Source organism: Alosa pseudoharengus, unplaced genomic scaffold (genome assembly GCF_046254945.1).
Source record: "Alosa pseudoharengus isolate Yale_2024_CS ecotype anadromous, Long Island Sound unplaced genomic scaffold, YU_APseudo_1.1 YU_APseudo_1.1_scf_14, whole genome shotgun sequence".
NCBI classification, from domain to species: domain Eukaryota; kingdom Metazoa; phylum Chordata; class Actinopteri; order Clupeiformes; family Clupeidae; genus Alosa; species Alosa pseudoharengus.
This window is the reverse complement of record NW_027468609.1, coordinates 15,436,769-15,448,295: the sequence shown is the minus strand read 5'-3', so window position 1 is coordinate 15,448,295 and position 11,527 is coordinate 15,436,769. Positions and strand designations below refer to the sequence as shown.

The 11,527-nt window shown below is 45.5% G+C and overlaps 1 protein-coding gene across 1 annotated transcript in view; it reads right to left on the bottom strand.

Annotated features, from left to right (window-relative positions):
* LOC143122939 (uncharacterized) overlaps positions 1-7,656 on the bottom strand; it is a 19,286-nt gene extending 11,630 nt beyond the window's left edge. Inside the window, exons 1-8 of the mRNA XM_076283958.1 lie at positions 7,245-7,656; positions 4,794-4,958; positions 4,439-4,487; positions 4,114-4,263; positions 3,392-3,464; positions 3,002-3,196; positions 2,245-2,419; positions 1-1,719 (exon numbers count right to left, since the gene is read on the bottom strand). The exon at positions 1-1,719 is cut by the window's left edge and continues 906 nt beyond it. Of these exons, the coding sequence (XP_076140073.1) occupies positions 1-1,719; positions 2,245-2,419; positions 3,002-3,196; positions 3,392-3,464; positions 4,114-4,263; positions 4,439-4,487; positions 4,794-4,958; positions 7,245-7,394 (2,676 nt within the window). The 5' untranslated portion in view covers positions 7,395-7,656. The remainder of the gene's footprint in view (positions 1,720-2,244; positions 2,420-3,001; positions 3,197-3,391; positions 3,465-4,113; positions 4,264-4,438; positions 4,488-4,793; positions 4,959-7,244) is intronic.
* Between the last annotated feature and the right edge of the window lie 3,871 nt (positions 7,657-11,527).

Genomic DNA, 11,527 nt, shown 5'->3' with positions numbered 1-11,527 from the left:
AACCTGCTCAGTGGATATTTCAGTGTCTGCCTCTGCAGATGTTCCGTCTGAGGGAACCTGCTCAGTGGATATTTCAGTGTCTGCCTCTGCAGATGTTCCGTCTGAGGGAACCTGCTCAGTGGACATTTCATTGTCTGCCTCTGCAGATATTCCAGTGTCTGTCATGTCCTCTGGCAGTAGTGAGCACTCCTTGGGCTCCGCTTGGGTGACCTTGGGTTCAGTGCTGGTGATCTGGGTCTCAGGGGCAGTTTCTGGCTTCTCACCCGCCTCCTCCACCTCGTCCCCTTCCTCTCTCTCTCCTGGGACACCTCCACCCTCCCCCCGGCCCTGTCCCTGACCCTCCTCATCCTCTCCTCCTCCACCCTCCTCCTCCTCCTCCTTCTCCTCCCGCCCCGACGGGTGTCCACTTCCCTGCTCTCCCTCCTTTCCTAGCTTATGCTGGTCTTCACTGGCGTCAGCCGTAAGGTCCGCTAGCGGCGGATGTTTGCTCACGCCTCTGGCGTCCTGCTCGCTGGCAGGCCTCGGGCTGGAGGCCAGGTCCAGGTAGTCCCCAGCAACTGGCCCCGTGTGCTCCTGCGTTGGGGCAGTCTGGGGCTTTTCCAGTGTGAGGGCAGGAAGCAGAGGACTTCCTTTGTCGTCACACTCCGTCATCTGGGCAACTGATGAGTCGCAGATGCTGATTGGCTGGGAGGTCAGTGTCAATGGAGCGGAGCTCTGCGCAGATAGCTGGGCTTGCATCACGTCCTGTGTGGGAGTGGTGTTGCCACCACTGTCTGAGGTTTGTGGCGTAACAGGAAGGGGCTCGTCTGGGCCCACAGTGACTAGTGTTTCAGCACCACTCTGGGTGTCTGATGCAGGGGGTGGATCTGTCTGGGATGCAGGAACTGATGGGTGTATCTCTGATGAAGGAGGTGTGGGTGTGTTGGATGCAGGAGATGTGTGTGTTTCTGATGGAGGAGGTGGGTGTTTTTCTGATGGAGGAGGTGTGTGTGTGTCGGGTGCAGGAGGTGGGTGTGTATCTGACAAAGGTGTGTGTGTATCTGACGGAGGTGTGTGCGTATCTGATGCAGCAGGTGTGTGTGTATCCAATGGATGTGGCTGACACACTTCTGCTTCCGCATGTCCAAGCGTCTGTCCCACTGCTCCATCCGTCTCCACGGTGCTGTCCGACTTCTCTACTATGGCCCCAGAGACTGCAGGCACGACATGGTCCTCTGAGGTGCCATCCACGGTGTCCTGGGCAGGTTCGGCCTGTGCTGCAGCGGGAGCGATGTCGGAGCCCTCCGCTTGGCTGGCTTTGGGGGCGTCCTGCTGCTTCGCCCCAGAGGACAGAGGGTTCTCGCTCCAGAAGCCGGATTTGCGTCGGGACAGGAAGGACAGCAGTGTCCCTGGTACTGACCGGCGCCTGGCCCTCTTCTGGGCCTTGTCCCCTGCTGAGGAACTCTTCCTGGATGTTGCCGTGCCAACGTCCTGAACATTCTGTGTTGCTGGTTCCACAGGGGGGGATTCCGGGGCTGGGGATTCCGGAGTAGAAGGTTCTGGAGTGGGAGGTTCTGGAGTGGTGGGGGGTTCTGGTGCTGGAGGTTCAGGGGCAATGCTGGGTGAAGTGGCCTCAGGTGTCTCCTGGGTCACCAAGTCCTCAATCTTCTCTCCACACACAGATGGTCTTTTCTCCTGCTCAGTGCTGCCCTCTACAGCGCTGTGGATATCCAGCAGAGACTAGACACCAAGAGAACGTAACATCAATCATACACACATACTGAACATATCTACAAAATAATATATATATATGTGTGTGTGTGTGTGTGTGTGTGTGTGTGTGTGTGTGTGTGTTGCTAGGTCGGTAATCACCTACAGAGAGCCACTCAGACAATGGCAGAAGTGCCGTTTGTCATGTTATGAGGTTATGTGTCATCAAAATGATTTTGGAAACGTTATGTTAAGGTCAAAAAACTGTTAAGGGTGCCTTTAAGATTCTAATACCATCCTAGCAACATCCTGGATACTGTCCCCTATTAACATCTGGGATACCATCCAGGATATAGCTAGGATGGTATCAGAATTTTAAATTGGTAAGTTACTTAATTAAATGTCTGTCTGTGTGTGTGTCTGTATGTTAGCATGGCTCAGAATGTTGATAAGTCAGCCTCGATCTCCTCAATGACTTTGGCCAGGTCTCTGTGTGTGTGTGTGTGTGTGTGTGTGTGTGTGTGTGTGTGTTAGCGTGACCCAGCATGACTCTACCTCAGCCTCGAATTCCTCTGTAACCTCGGCCTTGGCCTCGGCAATGAGGTCCCGGAGGCTGCGGCCGTCACGGCCGGCGCAGGAGAAGGGGTGTGTCTGCAGCTGCTGGGCACCCCAGCGCGACTCCGGAGTCTTATGCAGCGCACGACGCAGGAAGTCCTGGAAGTGTGACGACCTGGATGGGCAAGGTCAGAGGTCAGGCACTGAGACAGTGTTGGTGCAGTAAAGCATTATATGGCATCATAAGAGTGAACACTGAGACGGGATTGGTGCAGTAAAACATCATATGGCATCACTGAGACGGGATTGGTGCAGTAAAACATCATATGGCATCATACTGTACAAGTGAATGGACATGATCTATAGAATAAGGAGAAGGGTGAGGAAGGCATCCATGCAGTAGAGTTATCAGGGTGCATATTGACTGACTGACTGACTGACTGACTAACTGATCGATCAATAAACTCCAGCGCTCACCAGAGGCGTGGGTTAGTGAGGGTGGATGGAGGGGACTTGATTGATTGAAGTGACTGACAGACTGACTGATTAATTGATTGATTGATTAATTAATTGAATGAAGGCATGAATGAATGAATGAATGAATGAATGAATAAATGAATGAATGAATGAATGAATGAATGAATGAATGAATGAACGGTTCTTTGATTGGATTCCTTCATTGATTGGATGGCTGGATGGTTAAATGGCTGGTTGGTGGGTTCTTTGATTGATTGATTAGTCGATAGATTGTGCTCACCAGAGGCGTGGGTTGGCCAGGGTGGGTGGAGGGGACTTGGTGATCTTGAGCAGCACCCTCATGGGGTTGAGCGAGTGGTGGGGGGGCTCCATCTCCGCAGCCTCGATCAGTGTGATGCCCAGGGACCAGATGTCCGACTTGCTGGTGTACGGGTTGTCCTTCGACGTCTCACAGTAGATCACTTCAGGGGCCATCCTGGGACAGGCAGGGCAGATGGACCAAAATAAACAAACCATTTGCCTCCACCTGAGGAGGTGAGCTTGTATGCTAAAACAGAAATATGTATCCTCTCCTTTTTTTTAACTTCCTTGGGAGTGCTTTCCAAACTACTGTCTAAGAGTAAGTGGGTTGTTATTGTGTATATTTTTTAAATTAAACTGTGACACCAACCAGTACGGTGTGCCGATGAACGTCGCTCGCTTTTGGAGGGAATAGTCATTTTTAGCAGACACTCCGAAATCAGCTGGACAAAACAAAAGCAAAGAAGCACAGATAGTATGATTTGGGGTTATTGTGATTTTTACTCATTGATGTACATTATTTAGTATGTGTTATATGTTCAGGTCTGTATGTGGCATATACTGGTTCAGATATACAGTTAATGAAGGAGAAATCAAGCCATTTTTTTACATAGATATTCGTTTCTCGAGGTCACCAAGTGCTGTCGGTATGGAAAAAACTAAAACAATCGGTTTTGCCTAGCTTGAGTTGATGCAACCAACAGCTAAAGCGGCCAGGCAGCTACAGCACTACACTCTGGGGGTATAAACATGGGGGCTCAATCAAACCGATTGTTTTCGGAGTTTTTTGTACCGACAGTACTCGGAGACTTCAAGAAACAGAGTTGTATGTAAAAAAAATTGCTGGATTTCTCCTTTAACATTTTAGCACGTTAGCATGTTAAATCTCTGCCTGGGTTTGAGTGTGTGTTTGTGTGTGTGTGTGTGTGTGAGAGAGAGAGTGTGTGTATGTGTGTGTGTGTGTGCGCACGTGTGTGTGTGTGTGTGTGTGTGTGTGTGTGTGCGTGCGTGCGTGCGTGCATGTATGTACGTGTATATTCAGTATATGTGTGTGTGTGTGTGTGTGTGTGTGCGTGTCTGTGTGTGTGTTACCCAGTTTGACGACTCCCTCCATGGTCAGCAGAATGTTGCCAGCCTTGAGGTCTCTGTGGATGATGTGGTGCTGATGCAGGTAGGAGATTGCCTGCAGAGACTGGCAACACACCTCACTGATCTGCTGCTCATTCAGACCCCGCTCCAGCTCTACACACACACACACACACACACACACACACACACACACACACACACACACACACACACACACACACACATCCATGCATACACAATCACTACTGTACATTCAATTCACTACATGCTTTATAACACATAAGGTGGCATGTGGAATTTTAGGGGAGATGGTTTCAGTGCCACTCACCAAGCATGATGTCATCTAATGCTCCCCCAGGGCAGAACTCAATAAGGATCTACAGAAGGGCAACAGAAATCAATCAATCAATCTATCTATCTATCTATCTATCTATCTATCTATCTATCTATCTATCTATATATATATATATCTATCTATCTATCAATCAAATTGTATGTATAGCACACTTTCTATAGACATGGAATTCAGTTCAAAGTGTTGGCAAGATTGTTTAACTAAATAATATGTAACTACAATGACCCCATGAAGAAGGAGAATAAAACAAACTTAGCTTTTGCAGGCCAATCAGCATGTTTTGGTGTTGAACTGAGTCTATCTACTGTTGGCTTGTGAGTCTGCTCACCCAGAGCCAGCCTTCAAAGAAAATGGCGTCCAGCAGTGAGATGATGTTGCCGTGGTGACACTCTGCCAGGATGTCGATCTCTGTGATGTAATCCTCCAGCTGTTCTTCGCCCCGCACCTCGATGACTTTGGCAGCGGCGAAGGCGTTGGTTTCCCGGTTGCGTGTCTTCACCATAAACACAGGACATCATCAGAGCTATTGCTTGTTTTTTTAAGTATATTTTTTTGGCCTTTTTATGCCTTTAATGATAGTGACAGTGGAGAGTGACAGGAAGCTAATGGGAGAGAGAGCAGGGGTGGGATCTGGAAAGGACCACGGGGCGGGAATCGAACCTGGGTCGCCGGCGTACGGTGCAGGTGCCCCAGCCAGTTGCGCCACAGCTGGGGCCCTATTGCTTGTTTTTAATTTTAACATTTTTATTTCAGATTGTATGTGTATTGTGTTTTTCATGGACATATTATACTTTTTCAGACTATAGGTTGTTCATATACACTTTTGTATATATAAACACCAGGCGGAGAGATAAATGGGTGAAAATGTCAAACAGGAAGTCATTTTCTGCGTGCTATGTTTGGCAGGAAATCTGCAAAACCGCAGCAGAGCTTCGATGTCAGTCTGTCGGTTACCAAGGCAACGTGTCTTTTGAGAAATGCAAAGAGCCAATGCACCATTAAAGAATTAGACATAAATAGAGAGGGACAGAAATGATAGATCCAGAAAATATTATAAGGACTTCAAATAATTAAGTGATTTTAATTTATGTAAATCATTATTCCTTATTATCACTGTTGCAGTCAATCTCATTCTCAGTCAAGTGTATTTTGTTATATTATCAGAAAAATCATACAAACTGTAAATTCACATTTTTTTAATTAACATACCTATGGAGCATGTACTGTATGTGTATAGCGTCTATCAGGGGTTTTCAACTGATTGTGAACCAGGGACCACCATTTTGACTAATTACGTAACCCCAGGACCACCACTGAATAAAACATTGCAACTACAAATTGCCGCATTGCAACTACATTACTGAATCCATGGTTAGGGACCACCAGCAATGTCCTCACGGACCACAAGTGGGCCGCGGACCACTGGTTGAAAACCCCTGGCATATATAAATAAATGTTGTGAAAAGGGAAACATTTTTAAATAATCTTGGCCTATTGTAAACAGACAGTCATTTTTTTTATAGAAGAACAATTCTGGAGTAAATCTGTCTAAAATTCTAACAAGAATTTACAGAATTTAGAAATCTGTTATTTAATCATCTTTGCCAGAGAGAAGAGAGGAGCGTTTTAAATCAGGATAAGATTACCAATCCGAGTCAGATTAACACTCGTCTGTGTTCACATCTCACTGGACATGCTTGAAATTGAGTATTTTAGCTTTTTACATCAAACATGTTTTCAGTCCGCTTGAAGTCAGCACACTTTCGAGCTCATCACCGCGAAGTGGACTTGAATGTGGCACCAAACCACCAACTGCTCAGCACTCCCAAGGCGCCCATCCCCCATCTATACCCCGGGCGTGGCGCCGTGGCTGCTAAACCACTCACTCCTCTAGGCCAGTGGTTCTTAAACTTTTTGTCTGACGACCCCCCAAAAAACATGGGCCAAGTCTCGCGACCCCCTTCTCTCTAACTGGCGGAATTTGGTTTTGAAATATTGTGAGATGGGCTTTGGAAGCAGAGGCAGAAAATGTCTTCTCTCATAGGTAGGCTATGTCAACATCAAAATATTTTTGGCGACCCCCAGTTTGAGAACCACTGCTCTACACAATGGTAGGGGCAGTGACCTCTACATTTCACCAGTCCAAAAGGCCACATCCTACTTGACCTGGTCAAATACAGTAGTCGTATTTCTCTGCCCCTTACCGTGTGTGTGTGTGTGTGTGCGTGTGTGTGTGGGGTCAAATAGAGAACTCAAACTCAAGCTACTGGAGTCTCTTTCACAATACAGCCTGTTCCATGACAATCAATTCTCATGACAAAGTGGATAGGTGAATGTTATGCAATAGTGTATGTGAGTCTTAATAGAGCGGGAGGGGTCCTGTGTGTGATGGAGTGATGTTTGTCCCCCTTATCCTACCGATGCTCAAACACTGTAGATAGGCCATTGCTCTCCAGAGGCTAGTGTAGGTTCTGTCCCAGTGCGGACGCCTGTTGACTCTTCACAATGGGGCTAAGTGAATGTAAAGCTTACTGTATGTTTGAGTGTCTCATTTGAGCCTTGTGCGTGGTGTGGTGTTGTGTGTGTGTGTGTGTGTGTGTGTGTGTACATGCATGTGTGTGTGTGCGTGTGTGTCTGTGTGTGCATGCATGTGTGTGTGTGCATGCATGCGTGTGTGTGTGTGTGTGTGTATGCATGCGTGTGTGTGTGTGCATGTGTGTGTGTGTGTGTGTGCGTGCATGTGTGTGTGTGTACGATGACGCTCTTTCTCCCCTCCTACCTTGTAGACCTTCCCGAAGGCTCCGTCCCCCAGTTCTCCGAGGGTCTCCCAGGCCTCCGCAGGGTCCACATCCCTCTGCAGGTTCTCATACTGCTTCACGCGTTTCTTCTCCGCACCCAGACGGAAGATACGCATCAGGAGGGCCGCCATTGCCCTCTCCTCCTCCTCTTTTCTCTCTCTTCTTTGTCCCCCTCTCCTGTGCTGCGCTCCTTCTGTCTGGCCCAGCCGAAGTGTCCAGCGCCGTCGTCCTCTCCGTCAGGCAGTGGGCATCGCCCCAGACGCTTGCCGAGAACTGTTGTCGTCTCTTAGGACAAAAGGGACTTTCAGCGGAGACAGAAACAAACAGTTGACATGACATGCCGCTCTGAGCTTCTGCAGACCTCTGAGCGAGCCAGGAAACTGCAACGCAAAACCACATCCGTTAAAGATAGAGGGGAGAGAGAGAGAGAAAGAGAGAGAGAGAGAGAGAGAGAGGCTGAAAATGGGTTAGGTGTTGGAGGCTTGCGTGTGTTTTAAACTGTGTGTTGTTGAGGGGTGAGACTTGTTTACGCTGGGGGTAAAACAAACAATGGCTGATGAAGAAGAGGCCAATTGAAGAATAGAGAGTGTTTATTGTACTGAAGAAGAGTTTCCAAGTGGCACTGTTGTGTTGTCGGTGTGTTTCCATTTTGTCATTATTCTGACGCATGGTGGTTTCAGACTCCACACACTGCAGCAGGTCATAAGGACACACACACACACACATATACACATACACATAAACACACACATACATACACACACACACATGCATACACATACACACACATACACACACACACATACACATAAACACACACATACACACACACAAACACACACATACACATAAACACACACACACACACACACACACACACATAACCAATAGTAAAAGCCATAACCAATAGTAAAAATTAAACTTAAATTGGTGTATTAAAGGGACACCAGGCAAGCCTGATGCTTTTTCTCTACGAAACTCCCCCTCGCTCGGTCTGAAGCTCTTTTCCTTTTCTTTGCGTCTTCCGTCAAGGGTTTTCGCTGCTTCTTCGCCGGCTCTGCCATTATACACATGTTTGCAACAATCTCTAGCGTTTCGTTAGCCTGCCTCTTATTCTCCTCATGCTCCCATGTTGTGAGAATGACAATAAAAGTATCTATCTATCTATCTATCTATCTATCTATCAATAGACCACAATTCCAGACAAAGTCACTGTACCATTCAGTAACTCCTGCCGTTTACATTTGTAATTAAATGACTGGAAAGGCATTTACCTGGCATGCCCTCTAAATAATCTATTAGCAGTGAGGTCACTTTTTAAGATTTTTTGGGGGACTTAGTGACCCCAAGATGGTACCTTTTTCTGTTACTCTCCAAAGTGGTTCTTATGGAATTTGTTGCCTCTCTTACCATCATCCTTCATACTGTGCATGGGGGCAAGATCACATGTTTGTCACATTTCAGCCTTGCCATCTCCAGCCATTGTGTGTAGTTAAAACCTGATATGCATATGGGCCTATTTTTGGGATTTTGCCCGAAATTGCACAGCGTCTATTGTAATAGCTCCTGTGTCCTCATACTGTGACCTATCATCAAATGCCTGGTATCCCCTGAAAGCTGAGACCTTGTAGAATTTTTAGAAACTGTCAGAATGACTCTGTTATGTACTGTCAAGGTGCTACAGTAGCTGGAATATTGCTTTTTCTTTCAGGCGGTTATGTAAATCCCTGGAAATGGCCACATTTCAGATGTGAAAGTCCCTAAAATGGCCACTGAAACACATCAGAGGCCCACTCCCAGGTGTTGTGAAGATAAATATCTAAGGAAATGTTTGTACAATGAAGTATGACCCCTTTAGAGCCATTTTTGTGTGGAAATGCTCAGCTGGTTCAACCTCCACGTTCTTCTTCTTTGCCTGTCTTTTCGGCATGTTTTCTGCTTTCTTCTTCTTCAAAAGATCCAAATGATCCTTGAATTTACCCTTGGGGATCAATAAAGTATCTATCTATCTATCTAACTGTAAAAATTGCGACTGTATTCCTCTGACGAGCCGGTCGTACTAGTAAGCTATCGTTATGCACAACGAAGGTGGACTCAATTTCCCAGAGTTCCCCTCACCGGAGGTGGTTGTACCATACGTCATTCGAAAGGTCTACTCGTTGGCTACAAGACGATCTTTGAACCATCCTCGTAGCTTGTCATAGGCCAGAGCTATTGTCAATCAAAGCTAACTTATCCATTAGGCAGCTCGCATGGCTATCATGCTTCTAACACGTGTTTCTCGACAACGGTACGTCACACAAAGTTGTCACTGGTGTCTACGTACTCAGGAGAGCTTCCTGAACACGCTGAGTGGTGTGAATCCCGGCGATACATAGGATAAGCATACGAACTATGTGGTTTTCTGTCAGAGAAAAGTTATCGTTTGTTTTTTTACAAACTAAACGGTACTGTTTGGGTGGAATTATGCATCTTCTAAACGTAATGTCGACAAAACACGGTGGATATTCGGATTCTCGTGCTTCTTGTGAACAGTATGACACCAAGCATGTTGGGGTAGCCTGAAGCCCGGGATGTACACAAAGGCTGTAATGTGAGGAGACACGGTGGTGGTGGGGGCATTTGGAAACGTGACTAGTGATACAAATTGTAGGTTTTAGCCGTTCGGGATGGGTTTCATTCAGTCGACACGGATCTCAAATGAATCCTGAGGCTCATGGCTTTCCAATGGTGTATGCCATGACTATGTAGCTAGCACAATGACTCGGCTACGATATACTTTACATTGAGATTAGTGATTGAACGAGTGATTTGGGTCGATACCGACCCTGTGCTATGCAGAACAGGTAATTATGCACTGGCATGCTGACCGACAGGTCCATGGACGGCACTTGAGTCCAAGGACGAGACAAAATGGAAAAAAGGAACAAAGTAAAAAGAAAAATTATAGTTGTGAGGAAGAGACAAAAGAAAAAGCCTTGTTACAGGCATCAACTACATAAGAAGGTATTTCCCAATTGCAATAAGAAGAAATGTATACCTTAACAAAACAAATACAATGACATGCACCTTGAATGCAATTTACACATAGTAGGGCCTACACATGCATAGTATTGAGGTCTAATTCTTATTAATTTGGTTAAGTTTATTCAGGTATTAGTGCTTGCTAACTAACAACCAATTCATATTGCATTACATTTGACACATGCAATTGGCACCATAGCCTATATAAAGAATAAAAACAAATCCTTCTAATTAATACATACGACAGCACAGCATGGCATTCTGATTGGCCCACTGGTCCGCCAGCTCCACAACATGCTGGGTGGACCATTCTGGATGAGCTCCTCTTGAATCTGACAACAAAAAAAGTCAGCTGTGCAGATGTTTTGTCTAAAACTATATAGCCAACAAACTATTTTACCAAGTCATGTAAATGTTGGTTTGTTTATTTCAACTTCACTGACATGGTGCAGGTCACTAGAGAATAGATGTGGCTTACTCTTTCCCTCACACCTGTAAGATCATGTGAGGATGTTTTGAAAGAGAACTAGGATGCCTACAGACACTTTAAATATTGTGGAAAAAAAGATAGTAAAGCATACACTTTTATTACACATTATAAGGGTGCTATTTACCATTCCAGCTTTGAAAACTGAAACTTCTTCGACAACACGATACTCACCTGTTTCATGACTTTCATTCTCTGCCTAGTAGTCTATTCCGATTGGACTAGCAGAATCAGATTCTATGGGTGAAGGAAAATATTTTATTATCTTAGGAGGAAAGAACCTGGGTACTGTTGGTGTAAATCTTGAAATTAGGGCTGTCAATCGATTAAAAAAATGTATCTAATTAATTACATACTCTGTGATTAATTAATCTAAATTAATCGCATATATAATTTTTGCTGTGAAAGTTAGCATTAGTGACATTAAAGTTCAAAAACTCTTTTATTATTATTTTCACTGTTCAAATAATGGCCATAATAATCTATGATATGACCTAATATGCTGAGGAAATAAATTCAAAAGTGCTTCGGGAAGAAGTTTTTTTTTCACATACAAGGCATTTCAGGCCACAGATATAACCTAGGGGACACAATGAAAATAAATGAACACTCCCCTCAATGTCAACACTTATTTCTTTGCATTGATGTGCGACTATAGAGTTGATGAACTCCGGTGATATAAGTAAGTAAGTAAAGTATACTTTATTGTCCCCAAGGGGAAATTTGTCTTGGGCTTCACGATCACTGCATCAC